The 25,108-nt window shown below is 40.6% G+C and overlaps 1 protein-coding gene across 1 annotated transcript in view; it reads left to right on the top strand.

The window, feature by feature from the left end:
• The window catches only part of FMN1 (formin 1), a 172,851-nt gene that overhangs the window by 89,491 nt on the left and 58,252 nt on the right, over positions 1-25,108 (top strand). Inside the window, exons 8-10 of the mRNA XM_056851867.1 lie at positions 5,632-5,719; positions 22,541-22,602; positions 24,921-25,009. Coding sequence (XP_056707845.1) covers positions 5,632-5,719; positions 22,541-22,602; positions 24,921-25,009 — 239 coding nt within the window. The remainder of the gene's footprint in view (positions 1-5,631; positions 5,720-22,540; positions 22,603-24,920; positions 25,010-25,108) is intronic.

Genomic DNA, 25,108 nt, shown 5'->3' with positions numbered 1-25,108 from the left:
TCAGTTTTGTTGTAGGGGCAGAAAAATAACGCTGCAAATAACTGTTACATAGTTATGCATTTATTAATTCATTTTAGAATAGAAAGTGTAGCCTTACTAGCTTATGGGTGTATATATGTGCATGCATGTATGAATGTATTGTTTATTTAGGCACTTTTTACATATACTGACACATACGTTAAATATATAACAATGTATATGTGGGAAGAAGTATAATAGTTAACAGAAGATTCTTCAGACTCTTCACCACAAGTACATAGAAGTAGATTTAATTGAAATCCAGAGTTATTTCCATATAACTGTATGGGTTCAGGATATAAATATTCTACTCCAAAAACTTCAGGATTGGCTCCATGGTCCTAAAAATACCATGGAGATGGCACATTAGAAATTTAAACCATTGGGTTAGCCCAGGTGTCCCCAATGTGGTGCCCATGGGTGTCATGGTGTCCACCCATAGCTTTCCTGGTGCCCACCAAGTGTTTATAAAAAGTGGGCAGAACCAGGTTGGGCAGTTGTCCAGCAGGGCTTTTGGAGATCCGATTTGCTGAGCAGTTTAAAAGAACATTGTTTCAGCAACAGCTGTCACCACATGGTCGGTTTTATTCTCTCCCACTCCTCTTTCCCAGTGTATTTTTAACAAAAAATATATCCCACTTCTCCCCTGCATGAAGGCTTCTTTTGTGTGTGTGGTTGAGACCCTGCAGTGGCCATATTGTGGTTGTGCCCACCAGCCTGTATTCAGGATTCCAAACATGCCTGCAAGGCTCAACAACGATGGGGACCCCTGGCTAAGAGGAAAACTTAAAATAGGATCCACCTGTGCTGGACAAGTTGGACTTGCATTGGTCTTCCACCATGCTTTTTCTGAATTGCCATGAATAAATATATGAACTAGGGCTTTGTCCTACCATGAAGCAGGCAGAGTCTTTTGAGAGTAATTTTAATACCACACAATATGTCATGATTTACTGGTTGCTTCTTGTACTGCTCAAGGCTGAGTTACAAAAGGCAGGACTCAAGTCACTTCAGCTGGAACCAGTGGCATTGTATCATGGATGTTGTCCAGCGAAGGCTGAGAGTGAAATGAGGCCTTAAATACTACTGCAAGGAGGTGAATGTGCAAGTCCCACCCTTCCAGGAGCGGGCTACTGGCTCCTAAATGTGCCATTACAGATTACAGCCGCAAATACTCCAACGGGGTGGTGGTTTAGGGCTTTGTGAGGGTTGAAGAGTCAGCTGGGGAGAGACCTCAGGTGCGTAGTGGCCTCGGGGATGGAGGGTTCAGGGTCTAAGTCTGAGGCGGAAGGAAAGAGCTGTATCTGTGGGTAAGAAAGCTGATCCAGGCTCCTCTGGCACATCAAGGGAGGTTCCTGGAGGTATGTCAACTGCCTCCTTCTGTGGTAGTGTCAGGTGTTCATCTCCCTTCCCATCTGAATCCTCAGTCTCTTTGTCTGATGAGGAGGAGTCTGTACCCCATATGCAGAATTCAGAAATTCACACTTTAAAATAGAATCATAGAACCATAGAGTTGGAAGGGACCACCAGGGTCATCTAGTCCAACCCCCTCACAATGCAGGAAATTCTGAACTACCTCCCCCCACACACACACCCAGTGACACATACTTCATGCCCAGAAGATGGCCAAGGTGCCCTTCCTCTCATGATCTGCCTAAGGTTATAGAATCAGCATTGCTGACAGATAGCCATCTAGCCTCTTCTTAAAAACCTCCAGAGAAGGAAAGTTTGCCACCTCCCGAGGAAGCCTGCTCCACTGAGGAACTGCTCTAACTGTTAGAAAATTCTTCCTAATGTCTAGATGGAAACTCTTTTTGATTTAATTTCAACCCGTTGGTTCTAGAGCAACAGGAAACAACTCAGCACCATCCTCTATATGACAGCTCTTCAAGTCCTTGAAGATGGTTATCATATCCCCTCTCGGTCTTCTCCTCTCCAGGCTAAACATACCCAGCTCCTTCAACCTTTCCTCATAGGACTTGGTCTCCAGACCCCTCACCATCTTTGTTGCCCTCCTCTGGACCCATTCCAGCTTGTCTACATCTTTCTTAAATACAATTTATAATTCTCCAAATGGCTCCAATTGCCATGTGTGTCATAGTACACTTGTGGTGTATGTTATCTAGAGCAGTAAACACCTAAATATACATGTCTGGTAACCTCAGCCAGTAACCCTCCCAGACACATGTTTCTGCCGTTTATACTTAACACATTTGTTGTGAGAAATACCAATGTTATGCAAGAGAACAGCTATATTCCGTCATGTAGCATAGTTACAAACAGGTTTATTAAGATACCATATGTATTCGAGTTGGTGTCATTATGTTTCCCTTCTACAAGGAAATGGGCTAAGTGTCAGGTAATTTGTGTCATCTGCATGTTCTAAATAAGACTCCATCAATCATTTTCGGCTCTTTAGTGCAATGATTATCATATCAAAGTCCGAGGATAACATTAAAGATAATGACTTTTCTGTTGTCTATTATCTCTAACTGGCTTCATGTAATTATTAGCACATGTTCCCATTTACAATGAGTGTCAATATTTTGAATGAGGAGCATTTTTAAAAGCAGATATATCTGTCATCGGGTGTTCTGCTTATTTTGTAATTGTGAGATACTAAAAATTGCAACTTTTCTGTTCCTTGAAAATTTGGTTTTAGGATTTTGGGCTAGATTGCTGAAATAATGTTCTACTCATTAATGTATTTACTCTTGAGTAAAACCTAGTGAACTAATGAGGTCAATTTATTAGTCTCAGTAGCATTTACAACTCAGGATCACTATGAAATGTAACTGAACTTTACAATACAGTATTCCCAATAACTCCTAAATGTTTGTTAATCTACTTATTTATTTTGTGGCCTGTCAAGTTCTAAGCACATTTACTTGAAAGGAACTTGTCTCAGGATCATTAAGTATGAATTTTTGTACTAATTCTTGGTCCTGGCTCAAAATGTGCTCATTATAAACTCATCATATGAACAATTTCTCACAGGTATCACCCATGGGGTTTTCTGCATGCTGTTAGCCAACCCATTTTAGAGTTATGAAATCATGGCCCTTGTTAGTTAGAAACTAACCACCTCAGCATGTGGTTAAATAGTTATCGCAAAACAAGGGTTGCCTGGATTGTCCCTTACTTCCAAATGGGAGTCCCTCTACTTTGATACTGATTGAGTGTTAGACATACTGATTCATTGTACCTAGTGCCCACGTGACTCGGTGGGACTGAGTTTGGGAATGGGCTTATCATGAAGTGTGGTAAACTTTAGGTAGAAAACTCCAGAGAAGGAACCACTTTCTTATTTCCAACTTCCATCTCCGTGCTCCAAGTTAAAAAATTAGCTCCCGTTTACAGCATGGGATGGAGGAGGAGTGTTATTTTTAATGATTTCTTCATATGCTTAAATGTTTAAGGCTGGCATGGGGTGTGACAATTCCCATGTTTGCACCAAGGAAAAAAGAAAGTCTGGGAAAACAGTATTTACATTCTTGTCACAAGGTCAGGAGATGCTCCATCCTTTTCTGTTATATATTTAGTAACCAGAGAAGAGACAGACAGTTGGCTGCCATGTCTGTTGCTTAGACGTTCTCTGCCAGCTGGCACGTAGTTAGCATCAGCTAGTAAGAGCTAGCAAGTTAACTGCTTACATACTACTGTCATCGGTGTGCAAAATGCATCTTCCTGGTACAGACGGATCCACTAATGCAGTCCATCTGTAAGGCATTTTACCGCCTTCTGTTTTTTGTAATTCCAAGGTGGCAAAAAGGGTGCTTTTTCAAGCAGTACATGACTGGTGGGTCATAAAGGTTTGATTTAAACGATTAGGGAGGAAGCTTAAGCAGAACTACTCTGAAGTAAGTCCCATTTTATTCAGTGGGTCTTACTTCCAGGAAAATGTTCTTAGGATTGCATCTATTTTGTATCCTTGGAAATAAAGCATCTTACCTGTTTTTCAAATTAAAAAAAAAACACGTTGAAAACGTCGGCACTGTTAAGCCAAACTTAAGTACTTTTATCCCATTGATTTCAGTGGGAGAGAATTAAACATATGCCTATGGTTCCCCTTAAAGTCACTGAGACTAAAAGCTATGCAGCTCATATTTTTCTTCTTTTTTATTATGACCCTTCCAAAATTAACTATAATCTGAGAATGTCAGATGCGCTGGGAAAATGATTTTCCTCTTTCTAAGCATATTTTACTAGCAGATTCAAAGCACGTTAAGCATTGGTTTCTAAACCTGAGGAAAAAAATATTGTCGAAGGCTTTCACGGTCAGAGTTCATTGGTTCTTGTAGGTTATCCGGGCTGTGTGACTGTGTGACCAAGACCACGGTCACACAGCCCGGATAACCTACAAGAACCTGAGGCAAAAAGTTGAATGCTTAGGTGTACAGCTGCCCATAGGATGTAGAGTGTTGGTGTACTTTGAGGAGAGATCCCTGAGAATTTGTGGTGATAAACCTTACAACTCTGGTAAGAACACCTATTTACCAGTGTGTCCCAGGTGGCTTTTCTTTTCTTTTTTCTTTTCTTTGACAACCATCTTGGTAAACAATGAGAAATACACTAGATTTCAGTTATACAGTGACTTTGTTTCTTTTAGTTCAGCAGGTAGCAAGGGCTGAGTTTGGTCATTTGTAATGGTGACCATATGTACTTCTTTGCATAAAAGGCTATAATCATAAAGCTCATTTTGTTCTGAAGTGAACCTTTGATATTTTAAAATTATGTAATATTCAAGGTATTTGCAGTTTAAAATGAAGTATGGGGGGTAGTTGTGTGAGCTAACCTGATCATATCTTCAGATCATACCTACAATTTTCAGAGGAATCACAGTGTGATGGTTTCAAATGTCATATTCCCTGTATGAGGTATAGTCTGGAAGGTTTTACCTCAAACTAGGCATGCCTAATAGGGTTTATGACAGCCTATGAATTTTACCCTGAAAAGGGTCAACCTGGAGGTCAGTGAATTCTATACAAATTGCACCCTACTTAAGCCTATAATTATCCCTATTAGAAGTTAATCTGCTGCCAAGTTCATCAAATAACATGTATTACTTCTGAAATGTCCATGATAAACTCTGTTTAACCAGCATTTATTTCATAGTATCTTTTGAAACTCTCTATAACGGAATGAAGAAATCTATAAATTTTATTCTGTTTTGAAGATTTATGTTGTTGGGAATCTAAGAGCATTGACTGCACACTTAGTGTGAGGATTAAAATGAAATTTGGCCAAGGCACAGCCAAAGTAGTTTAAAGTCCCATTGACCATATGCTTAAATCTCCCCCATTGAAATTGGTGGCTGCATAATACCCATCAGTTTCATTTCCCTGTGTTATAAACTGATATACAGTGTCATAAAAATCAATCAATCTCGGTTATACTTACTATATGTTGTGCAGAATCTTCTTTTTTCTCAAAGCAATGTGTCTATTTTTATTATGTTCCTTTCACAAAATGGATTACACAAGCTTTAACATTTTTGTCTTGAAAGAGAAAGGGAAAAGAAAGCCACAATTGTGCCATGTGGCATTTAATTTAGAAATGTGAATGCTAGCACAAATTTATTTGGACATAATCAAATATCCTATTTAATTCCAGATTATCAAACTGTTGGATGGAAAGAGATCTCAAACTGTAGGAATTTTGATATCAAGTTTGCATTTGGAGATGAAGGACATACAACAAGGTGAGTTTATCTTACAAATTAATCTCTTCTCTATAGTAATTAAATATATGCTCATAAAGCTGTTCTATATCTCACATAATGTGTTGGGTCATGCAATCTGAGGATGCAAAAACTGCAGAGATTCCCTGTGTGTCGTCGTCCCCCCCCCCCCCGCCGCCCACCCAGCCTCTCTTTCCAACACTGAGGACATTAATTCCTGGGTTTTGGACTTGCCTTATTAGGCTGCAGTAGGGAAGGGAAAGTGTGTAAAATTGTCTTCTTTTCTTTCTTCCATCAGCGAGGTTGTGCTTATGTGAGATATGGGGCTATTTTGTCCCCTTTTCTATGGCAGCCTTCTGATCTGCATGGCTGCTAGATCACAGGAGTCCCACAAAGCCATAAATTAGGTTCCAGCTTCCAGGTGGGACCTGGAGATGTCCCAGAATTACAACTGATCTCCAGACTACACAGATCAGTTCCCCTGGACAAAAAAGGGTGCTTTGAAGGGTGGACTCTATGGCATTATAATTTGCTCCAGGAATTTCCCGACCCAGAGCTGGCAACCCTACCAGAAATCCCAAGATCAGAAAGGACTGTTAATAGGGTGGGAAATGTTGGAAAGATTCACAACTGTCATTGCCTTCTTCTTTTTTTAATATATTAAAAAAACGGAGTTTATTTGGCTCATATTTTGGTTAATTAAATATCCAAATACATGACCTCTCCACTGAGGATTAACGTCGGGATTTAAATCCTCTTGGCTGTTATCTATTCTTGTTCAATGCAGGGTATAATAGCTCTGGCCTGCCTTGGCCAGCTGTTAATATACAATGTGCTTTGGCTACCTGGAATGTGCTATGTCATTGCCTTCTGTTGATGGATTGTGAGATCCAACCGATGGGCTTGGATGCTATGAATGAGTTTGGTGTGCACTGCATAGTCTTTTCTGACAAGCACACTTTCTTTTCCACTAAAATTTTCATTTGTACAAGGACCCATTGAAACTATTGATCTAGGACCCAAGCCATTCTCTGTAGAGCACTTTTGATGTTTACGTTTTTTGACACTAGATGCTGAGAATAGCCCTGTCAAATTGTAGGATCCTCAAAATTTACTGATCATAATTGTTGATGACCTAGGAATGGGTTCCAGACACTAGGAGGACTAAAGTTCTTGTGCCCAGCATAGGTAGTATCCAGAAGTAATGATGGTTTGTCATTACAAGAATGGCCCTTCAAAGTCCTCAACCCTGCACATTCCCCCTTTCCTTGCACATGGCTCAAGGATTAAAGTCTTCTTAATTTGCAACAAATAACAGTTGTCATGATTTCCAAAACACAAATTGTGATTTGTTCCCCTGCCTACAAGTCGGGTTCCAAGCATGGTTTAATCCTCATGTCTGGTTTGGATGTCACAATAAACTTTGGTTTGTGGTGACCCAGAAAATCTTCTCCAAACCACACATTTTGTGGGAGAAGGAGCTGGAAAACCCTTAGATTTCCCAGTCTGGCTCTGCATGTAGTGTAGGACCTCCTGGCTTGCCATATTGGAATTCTTTCTCTTGGCAAAAGCAGTTTTGCTCTCCAGTTCAGTCTGATGCTTCCTTATACCACTGTTATTAAAATGAAGTTACTGCTGGTTATGTAGCTTCTGAGTGGCCTCCCCTTCATGTTACATAACACTTGTATAATGGCAAACCGTGTGTGTGTGTGCGCGCACGCACGCATCTGAAGACAGCTACAGGGTATCATAAGATCAGGCTGTGAAATGAACTGTATGTCAGATTTTGGCTTTACTAAAAGTTATAGTATTTTAATGGGAACATAATATTTTTAAAACAAAAAATGCTATCCTCAAGCCATTGTCATACTGGCCTTAATCAGCAGAGTAACCATTATTCAGCATGTGAAACTGCTACCATCAGGAATAACTGGAGTGCTTTGAAAAACTGTAAATCTCTAGAAAACCAGAGCTAGCCAGAAATTAATATGTATCAGGTTTGTGCTTAGATTACTGGTTTTAAAAGAACTGATTCGATTGTAATTACAAATACACAAAATGGTTTGGTACTGCCACCTAGGGTTGTCAACAGGCCTGTTCCTTTAATAGAGGCTTAATATGTAGAAATAATCCATTGAAGCTTTTCATAGCATAGAGGTCAATAATATCATCTGTTAAATAACATCCCATTACGCCTCCATTCAAGGGAAATGATTTTTTTTCAAGGCAGTTGGCACCCCTACTGCCACTGTTTGAAAAAGATTGAAAACGTAAAGGAGACTGTTCTAAAATATATTTGAATAAGGGTTTATTAATAATAGAAATACGGGATCACGGACTGATTCTTAGATAAATATTTGCTGTAAGTGATTCCTATTATTACAGATGGGATTTGCTTCATGAATGCTATGAATTTGTAACTGAATTTCTTTAGTTTGTACAACTGCAAGATTTCCCCCCAGTATTCATAATTTTTTAAAAAGTTGTTAAAATTGATTTTTAAGGTGTGTTCTTGCTATTGTTTTCCATCTGCCTAGACAAATATATTTGCGGTTTTGGTGTTGAGCTGCTTCTGGCAATAGTTATTATTTGTTTAAATCTAGTCTTGAAAACTCCAGCATTTAGAAAAATTGCAGAGGGATATAGGAACAAATACTGTCAAGACTTCCTGAATTCTTGTACTGTAATAAGAAAACAAAGTCATACTAAAGAGTAAACATTTGCTCAGAAAGATATTTGCATGCAGCTGGACGTTTCATATATACCTAGAACAAGTCTGTTATTCACACCATTACTAATATATTCCTTGAGGGGGGGGGGTTGTGCAGAGGTAGGAGCACTCTATTTTCTCCCCAAAATAACTACAAAATTGAGTCCTGATTTCAAAGGGCAGCATAGTAGCTTGAACTGACACCTGGGTCTCTAGCCAGTCTCTGAATGGGGTTCCTCAATTAAATTTAAGGAAAAAAATGATTAAATAAAATCGTGATATAAAGTACAGGTTTCATCACCCCCAAGGCATTGTGGTGTGTCAGAGTGTTAGAATAGGGTCTTGGGAGACCCAGGTTTGAATCCCCACTTTGTCATATATGACCTTGAATCAGTCGCTTACTTTCAGCCTAACCTACCTCATGGAATTGTTGTAGAGGTAAAGTGGAAGTAAGGAGAATAATGTAAGCTGCTTCAGTTCTGTCTCCATTGGGAGGAAAGGTGAGACATAAATGAAGTAAATAAATAAATAAATGTTTCCATTAGAATAATTAATGATACTACCTTGTTTTATCATGCTTCACAGACATTGTGTTTTTGAGCAAGTCTATCGGCGCCTTTTTCCCAACAGCAGGTGCTCACTTCATGTCTCTGTGTCACATTTTGGTAATTCTTGCAATATTTCAAACTTTTTCATTATTATTACAGTACATTGTTTTAAGACATAATGCTATTGCACACTCAATAGACTACAGTATAGTGTAAATATAACTTTTATATGCACTGGGAAACCAAAAAATTCATGTGACTGGCTTTATTGCAATATTCGCTTTATTGTGGTGGTCTGGAACCGAACCTGCAATACCGCCGAGGTATATTTGTATAGACTTTAGCTCAGCTAAGAATACCTTCCACATTTTCATGTTCCTGATGTTTCTCACTAATCTGTTGTATTCTTTTAATTTGTCCCGCTCCAAGGTCCTTAATGCCTTTTAATATGTCATGTTGGAGCCCAGGATTAAGGCAAGTGTAGTGCAACTGAGTATAGGAATTGCTCCATATTACATTTCATTGTATACTTAAATTCTCACAGAGAATATATTTCCCCATTCCATTGCAGTAAACTCAGAAATAATTTGTTGCCAAAATGACAACATGATGCCACAATTTAAAAATGTAGTGCCTAAAAAATGGGATTGCATTAATGTTGAGGTTTCTATTATGTAAATCTGAAACTGATGCCCATGTAAATTTAAGGACAATGTAAAATAAATGATGGGGAAAGAATGTAGTGCTTCTTAAGGGCACAGTGTTTCCATGTATGAGAGCTTTCTACCCTCAGTCATCACCAAGTCCTGTAACTAGTATGCTTTTTCGAGCAATGATAGTATATGTAGCTCAACGTGTCTGGTGCACAGATGTTTCAGTTTGCATTTGATTAGTAGCCAACAAATTGAAGACTGCCACATTTGTGGAAGAAATCGGGCACAGATGTTTCTTAGGAGAGGGTTACATTTGCTATTACAGAACAGGGTGAATCACTGCTACACAATATTTGCTGGCCAACAGGCAACAAGAGAAGAACCCTCCAGTCAGCCTTCTAGTTTGTTTTGATCTGTTAATTGGAAGAAAAATGTTTCCATGCAAAGCTAAAATAGGATTTTGTCTCAGAAAAGAAAACATATTAGAATACAGTATTGTTTCTTTGTAGTCCCACACCCGATGTCATATACACCATGATTGTTTGGAATCAAATTGGATTTCACTATTTATATAACTTCATTGAGGTATGGGAATGACCACGTAGGTGTCCTATACTAAAAAGTAGTAATTGTACCTGGTAGATGCAAAATCTAACCCATAGTAAATTCTAAAATGATAATTTTCTTTTATTCTCTGCTCTTATGACAACTGTCTTGAGCCCAAACAGTTCCAACAACAGAACAACAACAACAACAAGAGTAACAATAATAATAACAATAAATACATCTATGACAACTAGGCCATCAGGTTGCTCAGATCTATCTGTTAGATTTGATTACATGGGGGAAAAACTTGTCAACTGCCAGGGTAATATTATGATGACTTCCAGCCAAAAGGGTCTGTAGTTTACAATGGGCTGGAATGCTAACCAGATCCTTTAGAAAGCGAGAGATAAAATGATAACTAAAAGTATTTGGAAAAATTTAATAAGTAATTATGATAAAGGAGCTGTCAATGTGACTTCCAGTAGACTGTGGTTGTGTTGGTCAAAAGGTCAGGAACAGAGGTTTCTTTTATTGGATCAAATTAGTTTGGTGTAAGATAGATATAGGCAATTGGTGGTTTGGGAATTCACTATAGTCCATGATCTTCTGATCTTACCTCCAGCATATGCGGCCAATATCAAGGATAACACTAGAGATTTCTGACAAACATTTTTGTACTGGGTACCTTGTTATTCAGCCGTTCTGAAGGCTTGCTGAGTTATAGGCATTTTTCAGCCTTCCTGTATCAGAAGTGTGAATATGAAAAGAGGAGTTTTCTTCTGGAGTACCTCTGCTACTGAGATGCTGAGGCACACAAGTGGAGGAGTTAAATGAAGCCTCTTGCACTGTCCACTGGGATGAAGGGAAAGAGCTATTCTTTATTTCTTAGTTAAGACAAAGCACATTACGTAGTACACAAAGTTTATGTCACAATAAAAATGTCAGAAAAATAAGAGAGAGAATACCTTTTGGTATTTCTCCACATGGCAGTTTCTGATGGGGAAAGACATTTGGAAGCTTTGTTCCAAGTGAAAGCTCAAGTTCCTCAAGAAATTCCTTCTAAACTAAAGGCACATAAAATATCCAGAAGTTAATATCCTCCCCATAAATCCATTAACTACCACTTCCATATTAAGCCTTACATCTTCTGTACTTAAAATAATTCAAGAAGCTCTTTGATTGTCAAATAGTGTAGTCTTGCGAGTGATTTTCATGAATAGTGCCAAATTGGGGGAGAAGGGCTGAGGTGGAAAGGGAGATGTTGTTAAAATTAGTCTCCCATACTCATATATAAACTCTTACATGAATAGGGCAGGACCCCTCATAACAGCAACATTCAGAGGTGACTGGGGAGCATGCAGAGATGCATACATACTAAACATATATATGTGTGAATATGTCCCATTTTCCAATGTGAACTTGAATCGTCACTGAAATAGCCTGAGCATTATCAATGTGATGAAAGATCTATACTGGCTGCTCATCTGTTTCTGGGCACAATTTAAAATCCTGATTTTTACCTATAAGGCCCTAAATGACTCAGGGCCAAGAATGGCCTCCTCCTCTCTTTTTGTCCAGCATGCCAGTTAAGATCCTCTTCTCAAGGTATGCTGTCTATGTCCTTGCATGCAGAGGTGACATAGGCAGGGCTTTTCAGTGGTGGTACCTCGCCTTCGGAATCCCCTCCCCTTGAGGTTCACCTAGTGCCTGCTTCATTCTCCTTTAGGCTCCACTCCAAAACATTTCTCTTTACCCGGGCTTGTGATTAAGGGGTTGCATCTTTTTGCTGTTTTATTTTCCACTCCTAGCCTGAGGACTGTTTTATTATCATTATTTTAGACAACTTCACTTTATTGGCTGTTTTATTGAGTTTGCTTTTGTATGATTTATTTTTATTGTTTTACTGCTGTTGCTTAATTCTCTTTTACTGTTTAAGTTCTGAGCTGCCTCAAGGAGGTATGAAGAGGCATACCAATATTATATATACGTACATACCTACATATATATATATATATATATATATATATATATATATATATATATATACATACATACATACATACATACATACATACATGAAATAAGGAAGAAATCCTTCCTTTTGCTGCCACTTATTCATAAATTATATGAGCTCCTGGATTAGATTCTGCATCTAGTTTAAAGACACCCAGAAATAATAATATATGCATGTGAGTGCCAATGCATTTTTACAAGTGAATTGCTAAAGTTGGAAATTGATGACTAAATGTGGGTTAAAAGCTATCTTTCCTTAATATAGTGTTTTGAAACTTTTGTGTGTGTGTGCTTGTGGATTTTTGTGTGTGTGTGCTTGTGGATGTTATCCGTGTAATACAGGGCAAGCCCTACTACACAATTCAAAAGTTGGGAAATAATTTCCTTTAAAAGTTATGTCTTTTGTTCTGGATAATTTGCAACATATGGTTTTTGTGAATCTGCCTACGGGCACCAAGTCTGATGTGGTTAAGCTAACATGAGTTACCCAAATTTTTGCTCATGACTTCAAACAGCGGTTCAGTTCTTCGAACCTTCTTTCATATTTATATCCAGGCTGCTTTTCTTCCCCATAAATCTTATAACATTTTTACATGGTAGATAGTCAAATAGGAGAAGTTGTCTTTGGAAGAACTCGTGCATTTCCCCCAAAATACGATTTGCTCAAAAAATCTAAAATAGAGTCATGATTTGTTAAAAATTATGCTAGTGCAGGATTTATCTTTATATTGGAACATAATTAATGCAACTTTGGACTGATGAAAATTCAGTTTCTTTTAAAAATTGCTAATATTACCTTCTAGTAATGGTACTGGTATGAAAATGTACAAAATAGGATATTTTAATTATTTCATTTGGAGTTACTATTACATTTATTTGCCTTATCAGCTGCTTATAATAAGCTATATTTTTTACCATAGGTAATTTATAAAAAGAATGCAGTACACAGTAGTTAACATCATCTTTAAAGAAGAAGCATCATTTTAAAAGTATATACAATATGTTAAACTTTTCAGTAGCAGCTTAATTCAGAGTATTTTTTCTAGCTAAATCTTTTTTAAAAAACTAGAAATGTCTGCTTTTTATGTTCTATTGTACGCCCTCACTGTATGCCTTAAATCTTTTTCAGTACCTTTTTGTTGTCTGCATAATTTGAATCAAATTGAGTGTATGGAAAGTACAGTGAAAGTACAAGACAAACTTTCAGTGAAAGTACAAGACAAACAGAAAAGCAACTCGTTTATTTTTAGACTTTTTTTTTTAATAACACAGTAAAGTTTATAATTCACACACTGCTACCTTCGTGTGTAATGTAGTTGGCAAGTATTTTTATGTGTGCCTGTTAGTTTGAATGCATGATGCTGATCTGTTTTTTGTCCTTACTGACGGTTATTATATCTTAATGGGCGCAACACTGTGCTAATTATCCTTGTGTATATAAATTCTTCTTGTTGTGAGCAGACACCATAGAGTCACATAAAAATGTTTGCCTCAATTTCCCTACTAAAAAGGAGTTCAGAAACCAGACTTGGCCCAGTAACAGATTTTTTAAAGGTAGAGGAACCCAATAAAATTACCAGCTTCTCACAGCATGTGTCTATTTCCTTTTGACATATTGTGAGGTGTAGTTGAGATATTCTAACCAAATTGACAGTGTAAGGAGGACAAGAAAGCAAGATTAAATGTAAAAATAAAACTTCATGAGTTGTTTGGGGATGTTAAATTTGAAGAAGGGAAGCCTCATAGTGAATACAGATATAAAGGTATGTAAATGTAACCTTATTTTATACGAAAGAGTCTCCTGTCACGCTGGTGTGTTTTCTCTGACAACATTTCTAATTCAATATCAGTTAAACAAATAAATTTGGGTGTGATCTATTCTCCCATGCACATGTGGGTCGCTCTTGCTTGAAATCCAAATAACGTCTGTTACGTATAAGTGGCTTTGGGAAGAGCAAGATTAATAGATTGCCTTTATGATGGTATCTACAGCACACCCCATCCTATGGCAGATGTATCCTATAGTAGCTGTTTGCCTGATACATTACTGTACGTACAAACTTGAGGACTGGCAGGGAATGGGAAAGGAAAATAAAGCCTGTATTTGGTTAACTGGTGTTAAAATAAAAGGTTTGGGCAGAATGAATTATGTCTCATATTTTTATATCATCATTCACTTAATATTCTTTTTAAAACTTGGGGCACAATCTAACTAAAATTAACAAGTGTAAAGTTCCATTAATTTCAGTAAGAAAGTAGAGTTAAATTGAAAGTTAAAGTGAAGTTAAACACATAGTTAAATTGTGGAACTCCCTGTACCAGGATGTGGTGATGGCTGCCAACTTGGAAGCTTTAAGAGGGGAGTGGACATGTTCATGGAGGCAAGGGCTATTCATGGCTACTAGTAAAAATTGATACTAGTCATGATGCATACCTATTCTCTTCAGGATCAGAGGAGTATGCCTATTATATTAGGTGCTGTGGAACACATGCAGGATGGTGCTGCTGCAGTTGTCTTGTTTGTGGGCTTCTTAGAGGCACCTGGTTGGTGCCTAGTGAATAGACTGCTGGACTTGATGGACCTTGGTCTGATCCAGCATGGCTTTTCTTATGTTCTTAAGTCTCTCTCCCAGTGATATCAGCAGGGCTTAGCTTTGGCAGCATGAGTGCCCTTTTAAAATAAATGATTTTTTAAAAACCAAAACAAAATGATGTATTGTATTCCTAATCATTACTTACTCTGTTGGTCATCATTACACAATGTTTAAACTCCAATGCTGCCAATTTGGAAGTAGGGGTAGAGCCTGGGGAGGGCAAAGTTTAGAGAGAGGAGAGGCCTCAGCAGGGTAGAGTCCACCCTGCAGGGTGGAGTCCACCCTGCAAAGCAGCCAATTTCTCCAGGGGAACTGACCTCTGTAGTCTGGAGATCAGTTGTAATTCTAGGAGATCTCCAGGCCCCACCTTCAGGTTGGCAATCCTAGTTGGATGGGGGACTATAAAAACAGTGTACCATCTGTCAATAGAGAACTGCTTCAAGAAGAGAAAATGGGATGAAACTTACTCGTAGTCTGCTTGGGCAAGAAAGAGAGTGGGTGGGTTAATGCAATTCATTGTTCATATGGCAAGCCCCCCAAGCACGTGGCCTTTTGCTCTCAAAGATACTCCTCCCTCAGAAGTGTCATTATGGATGCAAGAAGCTGGTTGCAGAAGGGAAAGGCCAGAAAGATGGTCCATGAATCCCCTCTATTTATGGATGCTTGGGATCCATTACCTTCTCTGTGCTTTAATGCATAGGTACCTCTGTTATCAAAGAAAAACTGTACTCTTGTAGCACATTTATCACAGTATTCTGACATGTTCTGTGTGTGTAGTTATCACTTGACAACCTGAACACATGGAATTCAATACCTTTATTGGCATACTGGTTACAATGTGTGTGTGTGTGTGTGTGTGTGTTAAGTGCCGTCAAGTCGCTTCCGATTCATGGCGACCCTATGAATGAAAGTCCTCCAAAATGTCCTATCTTTGACAGCCTTGCTCAGATCTTGCAAACTGAATTGGTTACAATAGCAATCATATAAAAATGGGTGTCCAATAAATAATACAACGAATAAAATAAAGTTTCATTTATGGTTACCTTTGGTTAAGTTGTGCTTGTTTCCTCGGATACTCATGGCAGCAAAAAGAAATTTTGCTACCTTCTCCATGGTACAAGAGTGCCAGTCAGCCAAAAGGAAAGCCACTTTGTCTTTTGCAGAGAGATATAAGATGTCTTTTATCAGTGGTTCAATGTAAACTTCCCGTAAAGACACATAGGTACAATGGAGCAGCACATGGGTCATTGTCTCTAGGAGGTTCTGTGGATATGGGCAAGTCTGATTGCAGACAGGGATGTTCTTAAATCTGCCCCAAAGGATTTCAGATGGAAAGATGTTTAGGCGTGCTAGCATGAAAGGCCGTCGGAGTTGTGGAGAAGTTAAAACAGGAGAAGTAGGTGAGTAGAGCTCTGAGTGTTGGGTAGATACCAAGTTCTAATGGAGAACAGAACCTACATGCTGATGAGGACAAGGTTTGCCACTCATTGTCTAACCTGAACACATGCAAGCATCTGTCAGGGTGTACTGGATCCCCAGGAAGCTTTGGCTGTTACTATATCCAACAAATATCTTCAGTTGTGCTCTAATGTGGGAGATAATGATGCAGTGGACTATGGAGATACACTTTGAAAATCAATACTAACTGACTGAGTTAACCTAACCTTCAGTGCCAAATAATAAATGGATCTAAATGAAGTGGAAATCATAGGTGGCAAACCACTGCAGATTGCAAAAGTTGAAGTAGATGGTGTAAAAGGCTATAAAAAAAACAACTGCACAGAATTAAGTAACAACCATGACCATGTTATTTCTTTACTTATTAAAATCTTGTTTTTGCTGTTCATAATACCTATTTTTTCCCAACTGCCTTTGTGTCCAAACCACGGAGAGAATCATAATTGACAAGCAAAATTGTAAAGCACTTTAAATGTCACTGGTCCTTTTAAAAGAATTAATTAGCCTGCCACAGAGAAAATTTACTAGCCTGCTGGTTAATTTCACAATGTAAAATCATGGGGTTAGAGGTAGAAGGGGAGAAACCTTATTACTTTTAAATAATTATTTAAAGATGTGAGCCTTGCAGCTTTCACATATCATGGAAGAAAATCTGAACAAGAGCTTTTAAATTCTCTTTAAATTGTGAATGGTCATGTCTCCTCTTATAGGTAAGGAAATCTATGCTGCCAAAATTAAAAGATATCATATAACAGCTACAGAACATTCAGTGGACACACAAGAATTGTTGAGGGCCTAACCTAGTTAATGTTATTAATAATTCTATTACCATTTTAATTTAAGCAAACAATTTATATTTAAGATGCAAGGGTGAACTGAAATTGTATGCCTAACAAAGTTACCTTTGTGGATCTTAATAAAATAATTGTTTTCAGAAGAAATGAAAGTATTTCAGGAATTTCTGTGCTATTACATATAGAATCTCATTATTTATTGACAGTAGTAATCTGTTTCAGAGTGTGCCTAGTACTTTAAACTAATTTTTCAAAATATTCTGAATGCATTATCTAAATTAAATTGTGACTTATTAAGTAATTTCAATTGTAAAATCAGGTTGCTGCTAGGAATCAATTAGTCCTCTAACAATTTTCAAGGAAAAAAGCACTCTGATGTATAGAATGCTTGCTTAACTCTGCAAGGGTATACCTACTCTGACAATTTATTTTTTCCTACGTCTGAATTTCTTTCTAGTAGAGAGCTGCTACATGATCACATAAGTCACAAGTAGTTGTTCCTTATCAGTCTGTGAGCTACACAGCCACACTTTATTCAAACTACCCATATCTTTCTCACAAACCAACAATATGTTTATTGTTTATTTTATTCATTTAGATAATAAGTAACTTGATTTATCCTCCGCTCTGCTTGGAATATGTCAAGGGGCTTCCCAAAATCTTGCCTGCAAAAGTTGATGACATCATAAACTGGTTAGATAGGAGAAAGATTCTGAAGTGTAAGGATGTATCACTGGCCACCAAGATTAAGTTAATTCATGCCATCGTATTTCCTATTACTATGTATGGGTATGAAAGTTGGACATTGAAGAAAGCTGATAGGAAGAAAGTAGATTCCGTTGCAATGTGCTGTTGGAGGTAGAGTTGCCAGGTCCCTCTTCACCACTTGCTGGAGGTTTTTGGGGTGGAGCCTGAGGAGGGTGTGGTTTGGGGAGGGGAGAGACTTCAATGCCATAGAGTCCAATTACCAAAGCAGCCATTGTCTCTACGGGAACTGATTTCTGTGGGCTGGAGATCAGTTGTAATAGCAGGAGATCTCCAGCTAGTACCTGGAGGTTGGCAACCCTCGTTGGAGGAGAGTGTTACGGATACCGTGGACTGCCAAAAAACAAAAAACAAATCAGTGGGTTATAGATCAAATCAAGCTTGAACTGACCCTAGGAGATAAAATGACTAAACTGATGTATTTTGGTTACATTATGAGAAGAGTCACTGGAAAAGACAGTCATGCTAGGAAAAGGTGAGGGCAGCAGGAAAAGAGGCAGACCTAACAAGAAATTGATTGACTCAATAAAGGAAGCCACAGCCCTCAATTTGCAAGATCTGAGCAAGGCTGTCAAACATAGGACATTTTGGAGGACTTTGATTCATAGGGTCGCCATGAGTCGGAAGCAACTTGACGGCACTTAACATACACACAGGATATAGTAGCACTTTTAAATGAACTATTTCTGGGCCATGATTCATTCTGGTAATCCAAGCTGTATAACAATAAGTGATTCATCCTACAGAGGATTGTTGCCACTTTTCCACATTGTCTTAGAGCAGTGGTCGGCAAACCGCGGCTCTTGAGCCGCATGCGGCTCTTTGGCCCCTTGAGTGCAGCTCCTACGCATACCTGCCCAGCCAGGCAGAGGCGCCGCGCTTCCGCCAGGCTCCAGCACGCCCCAGGCGGGAGGAGCCAGCAGGCGAGTGGGAGGTGGCCGCCTCATGCGCGACCACAGTGCCGCAACACACGCGCCGGGCTGGCAGCAAGCAGCACCCGCTCCTCCCGCAAGACCGGACCACTCTCCAGCCCCCAGCGGGAACGGGCCGAGGGAGGCGGGGGCCTGGCCCTCGCGATGCCCCCTCCCCGCGCTCGGCTGCCGGAGGAGAAGGAGGAGGGGGCGGCGGCGCCATGCCTCTGCCAGGAGGGTCTGCCATGAGCTGTTTAAATGCCGGGAGCGCAGGTGGGCTCCCGAAGCCGCAGAGAGGAAGGTGGGCACGGCGGGGCGGCGGGGCGGCGGGGCGGCAGGTGAGCTCCCGGACCAGCACTTCCGTGCGGTGCAGCTGCCTCTGCCCTGCTGGGGCTGCGTCCCTGCAGGGGACTGTGGCTCGGGAGGGGTGGTCAGTGCAGCGGGCCGCTTGCCCCGTGGGGTGTGGGGGCTGGCGGGCAGGCAGGAAGGCAGGCAGGCGTGGGCTGCTCCTTGCGGGGGGACCGACCCCCGCTCCAAGCTGGCGCCGATGCCTCGAGCCTCCCAGCGCCATGACAGCCTCCCTCCTCGCATGGCCAGCCCTCTCCCGCATCCCAGGAAAGCCCCCTGCCTTGCCTGGCCCGGCCGCGAGGGTCCCGGCGCGTCCCGGCCTGGCCCTGAGCTCTGCCAACCCAGGCCCCACACTGGTGCTGCAGGGGAGTGGGAGGGCGCCCTCCCGGTGAGGGCGGGCGGGGGGGAGCAAATAGGACGGTGGCTCTCAAAAGAAATCTCAATCATTCTACTCTTGAAATTTGGCTCTTTTGACTAATGAGTTTGCCGACCACTGTCTTAGAGCCATACCATTAGCACTATGTAAGAAAAACATTCAACTTAAATAAAGTGAAAGACCTCTGCCTGAGATCCTGGATACACTGCCAGTTAAAGCAGAAAATACTGATGGAGTACTAACAAGTAGCTGTGACACCTTTGCAAAGTTTCTTTACTGAGAACATCTCTCAAATACACTGTGATTGAGATGCTGGATATAAATGAGGCACTAGAGACCCTCAACAGAACATCCGGTTGCTTTGTGGATCAATTTGAGCCGATTACAGTAATGGATGCTGCCAGGATCCTGGGGTCTGAAGGCCATTACATGTGTGTTAGACCCTTGTCCATCCTGGATACTTAAATCATGTAAAGATCATGTCAGGGAGTCACTAATGTCTGTTATAAATCAATCACTAGCCCTAAGCACCTTTCTTTGTGCCCTAAAGGAGATGATCATCCGTCCATTACTTTAAAAAAACAAGTGTTAGAGAAAAATGATGTGCCCTGGTCTCTAATTTGCTCTTCTTGGGCAAAATTATAGAAAAAGTGGTTGCAGAGCAATTCCAGACCTTCGTGGATAAATCATTTGTCCTGGACCCCTTTCAGCCTGGTTTTAGCCTGGGCTATGGGATAGAGGTAGCACTGGTGTCCCTAGTAGTGACCGCCATCTAAATATAGACAAAGGCTGTGCCTCTCTGCTGCTTTTACTAGACTTATTGGCAGCCTTTGACGCAGCAAACCATGCCATCCTGTTGAGACAATAGGAGGCATAAGTAGTGATTAAACCAATCTAGAGCATATCTCTTAAATAATTTTGTATGGCCAGAACTCAGAAGGTTGCTATTAGGGACAGGTTTTCTATACTGTGGGACCTGCCTGTGTGGTTCCACAAGGTCCAGTCTTCTCTCCCATGTTATTCAATCTCTTTGTGAAACCCTTAGGAGAAATCACTCATAGGTTTGGGATAGGGTGCCATCAATGTACAAGTGATGTCAGTTCTATGTTTCTTTATCAAAATCACCCAGTGATGCTATAGACTCTCTGAACCAATGCTTGACTGCTGTAGTTGAATGGTTAAGAGTAAACCAGCTGAAACGGAGTCTTGTCAAGATGGAGATCATGTTGATTGGGAAGGCTGAGGCCCTGGAGGATGTGGTGCTCCCTACTTTTGCCGGGGTCCAGTTGCTGACTCAGATAACTGCCATGGTGTGATTCTGGGTCCAGCTTTATCAGTGAAGAAGCAAGCTGATGCAGCTGCAAAAAAAGGCATTCTAACAACTTCACAGCTCAGAATATGGCTCCCTACCTTGACTCAGCTGACCTTGCCACATGGATCCATGCTCGTCTACTTTAATGCTTGAGGCTAGACTAATGCTTGAGGCCACATGGGTCTGCTCTTAAACGGCAAACTGTAAACTACAGTTCAGAATGCCACAGTTCATCTACTATTGAATGCTAAGCAGACTTTGAATGCCAATCTGTGACAATCATCCTCAAAAGTCCTGGCTCTCCTCCAGGGCTCTGAACCAATCCTTATGATTTTGGCCTCATGCACATCCAAGTGATTGTCACCCAGTCAGAGTCCATGAAACTCCACTAGATTGGAGGGAATGAGCCAGCCTCAATTTAAGGATGAAAGGCTGCTGTGCAGATAAAAATGAGGAAAGGAGAATAAGCTGCTTTGGTCCCCACTGTGGAGAAAGGTGAAGTATAAATGAAACAAATACATAATAAATATAGCTGAAGATGGGAGGCAGTTAAAAGGTAGTTTGGTGAATGTTTGAGAAGAAGAGAATGAAACAGGAGAAGGGGAGAAGACACAGGGTTTGCCAGAGGGAGTGAAAGAGGAAATTGTGTTGGGAGGGGATAGAGGGGAAAGTGAAGAACCACCCCCTCCAAGTCCTTGAGGGTTCCCTACCATGGAAGTGGGCCTGGCCCAGTGACTGGCACCACAAAACTGGTCCACAGTTTTCTTCGGTAGAAGCTGCTGTGGGGGAGCTGAAGAAAGAGGGGCAGATAAATGTACGTTGGCTGTTGGGTGGGAGGGACATAGGGCTGTCAACTCCAGGTTAGGAAATACCTGGAGATTTGGGGGTTGAGCCTGGGGAGAGTGGTGTTTGAGGAGGGAAGAGACCTCAGAAGGGTATAATGTCATAGACTCCAAGGCAGCCATTTCCTCCATGGGAACTAGGGTTGCAAACTTCCAGGGGGGAGCTGGAGATCACCTGGAATTATAACTGCTCTCCAGATGACAGAGATCAGATTCCCTGGAGAAAATGGCTGCTTTGGAGGGTGGACTCTATGGCATTATACCCTGCTGTGATTCCTTCCCTCCCCAAGCCCCGCCTTCCCCAAACTCTACCCCCACATCTCCAGGAATTTTCCAACCTGGAGTAGGCTGGTAGAGCCACTGCTGCTGCTTCTTAGGAGGGGACCAGGCAGGTGGGTGGCTGGAAGAATTATGAGGGTCAGAAAGAGAGAGTGATGGTGTGTGGGGTGGAGAGGAAAAGAGTGATGAGGTGGAGGGCAGAACGAGAGAGAAAGTGACAGGCATGGGGGAGAAAGAGGATAAGAAAAGGGGTGGCGGGATGGAGAAAGAGAGACTGAGAGAAGTAGGGGAAAAGGGGAAAAAGTTGGGGGGATTGGATAGCCACTCCCACAAGTTTCTTGCGGGTCCTCAGTTGTCTAATCTAATAGCCAAATCTTAGGATATTTAAATTGGGTGATTCAAGCTATGAACAAACAAGACAGATCTTTCTACAAAGCTGAAAAATGCCCCAGGTTTGGGGGAAAAAAAAAAAAAACTGAAACCTACAAAAAAAAAAAAACTGAAACCTCCAAAAAAAATTAATTGAGGGTTTAAAAAACCCCAAAATGATAAAAGGAATCCTGGGGTTATACTGTATATGTGGGATTAGATTGGATGTTGCAAATTTGTACCAGCTGGAGAAGAATGATGCTTGAGCCCTGAACTCATTTAGCACACTGTGCTGATTAACTTATTGTTTTTTCTTTTCTATAGCTATACTGAATTTGGATGATTCAGTAGTAGACCTAGAAACACTGGAAGCACTGTATGAAAATGTAAGTATTAAAACACTAACTCCTGTTTGGCTAGTTTACATACACACAGTGAGATATTCCAGTTTCACGTTCTGTATCCACCTTACAAGTATTGTCTTTCTTCAGTAAAAATGTTATTTTGTTGCAGTCTATTCTCTGTGTTTTCCAGCTTCCATCAGATATAGCTGTTGTCTTGTTCAAACATATTGCGCAGTTCCCTGCATACTTTCTGTCTCCTTTGCTAAGTTACTACCACATTTGTCAAAAGTCCACCTAATTAAAAAATGTTGTGAGACCAAGGCATTTATTCTCAAGAACAATCAGATGAACACATGAAGCTGCCTTATACTTTATCAGATCCTTGTTCCATCAAAGTCAGTATTGTCTACTCAGACTGGCAGCAGCTCTCCGGGGTCTCAGGCAGAGATCTTTCACATCACCTACTTGCCTGGTCCCTTTAACTGGAGATGCCGGGGATTGAACCTGGGACCTTCTGCATGCCAAGCAGATGCTCTACCACTGAGCCACAGCCCATCCCCAGATAAAAATGTCCAAGTTATTTCAAAGAAAATAACACAACTATGAAATGTAGATAACTGGTGGTGGTATTTTACTTACTCAAGTTTTAGAACCAACTACTGATAAACACCCCTCACTTAGCACAACAGCTTGGCTAACAACCTGAATCTGCCACCACCAACAGATTGGTTGTTAACCATCTCAATCATAGGAGAGGCTGAATGTTAATATTTTAACAAAAGAAAATTGTATGCAGGTTTGCCGTCATTACTGCACAGGTTGAGGCCCCACGTCACTGCCATTAGCACCACATATTTCTTCTGCAATATCTGTGTGATCAGGAGGCGGCAAGTTTCTGCTGCCTAGGCCATCATCCTCAGAAACCTCTACAGCTGGTTTGGCCATTGGACTGCACACTTAGGAAACAGCACAGTGTGATTCTCTCACAATGCATATACTAAAACTTCTACAGTCTCCAAGATGCTGTATGGACTATATTGGTTGGACCATATTGGTTGGGCCCCTTCATGTGTTTCCCAAAAACATGTCACAAAAATGTCTCAGTGATGTTGCTAATGACCCATATCTAATTGGCAGCACTGTCCATTGTTGATCATAGTATGCCAAATTGTGCAAAGTGAAATTAAAATTAAATCTAAACAGAAAAATGTAAAAAGAAAATTATGCTAATTAGCACTAAAGAAAAAAATTAGCCTTTTTTCTTGCAAATAAAATATGAAGAATGTTAAATTCCCTAAGCATTATGACAGTTATGAGTAAGCCCTGTTGCCTTTTCACCTGGCTTGTGGGCTATAATGTTGCCTTATAGTGAGTTTGACCATTGGTCCACCTTACTTGCAAGGGTGGACTGGGAAATTAAGATGGCTCAGGAGTGACTGGCCTGTGCAGCCCTACAACGAGCACTGCAGGGGGCATTCTTCTTAGACCCAGCTAGCAACACTGAGGAGGGGTGTCACCAGGTGATGGCAGTGCAGAAGGAGGCAGTGGATTGGCCAGCACCCATTGTTGGGACCTCTGATTGGCTCTGAGTTGAATGGTCCCTGCAGTGCTGGCAGAGCTACTGGGATTTGACTGCTTACTCCTGGCTGCCAGTGGCTCTCCAGTGCAGTAGGCCACTGAGAACTTTCCCTGTAATTAAATGGCCTGTCCATCCCTGCGATCTTGCCATTGTCAACTCCAGCAGGCAGCAGTTGTCGGAGGTCTCCTGTAGAGTAAGGTCTTTTTCACTGCCTGTACATGGAAAGACCCTGTATGTGGACATACATGGGACTGAACCTGGGATCTTCTGCATAGAAGGCATGTATTCTGCCTCTGAGCTTCAACGTCACTAGTTAGCTATTTCCCTATAGTTTTGCAACAAGCTCATCAATACACTCTGAAATGTAAAATGGCTTCGTATTGGGATGAATGAAAGATAAATGAAACTGAAAATCATATGAACTCTGTCAATCTGACATGTGTGGATAAAGGATCCACAGTGTCTTTTGTATTTTGTGTAAGAAACACTTTTTAAACAGAGCACAGTTGCCTCAATCCAGCAAGCCAAATCTATGCAGAAAAGTTGGTTGGTACTTTGGGATCAGTAATGACACACAAGTGCATTTCTATTTCCATTGGCTTCTAGTTCTAGAAGGAGCTGCATATGCAGCTAATCCCCTGTAGCTGCAGTTGAATCACTGAATCCCTTTCTCTTCCTCAAAAGAGATTATCACTCTCAAAATTGATTGTGTCAAAACATGATATTTTCGCCGTAAGGCAAAGAAATGAAACTTATTGCTGATATTTCATTGAAATCACAGAGAGCACAAAGTGACGAACTGGAGAAAATAAAGAAGTATTATGACACTTCAAAAGAAGAAGAAGTAAAACTCCTGGACAAACCAGAACAGTAAGATGGGGGGGGGGTTGTTCCTGTATTTTCTCATCATGAAAAAAACTTGAAAGGAGAATGAGGGCATATCATTTTGATTAGAATAAAATAACATTG

The sequence above is a fragment of the Euleptes europaea genome, chromosome 6 (genome assembly GCF_029931775.1).
Source record: "Euleptes europaea isolate rEulEur1 chromosome 6, rEulEur1.hap1, whole genome shotgun sequence".
Classification (NCBI taxonomy): Eukaryota; Metazoa; Chordata; class Lepidosauria; order Squamata; family Sphaerodactylidae; genus Euleptes; species Euleptes europaea.
This window is presented reverse-complemented; position numbering and strand designations above follow the sequence as displayed.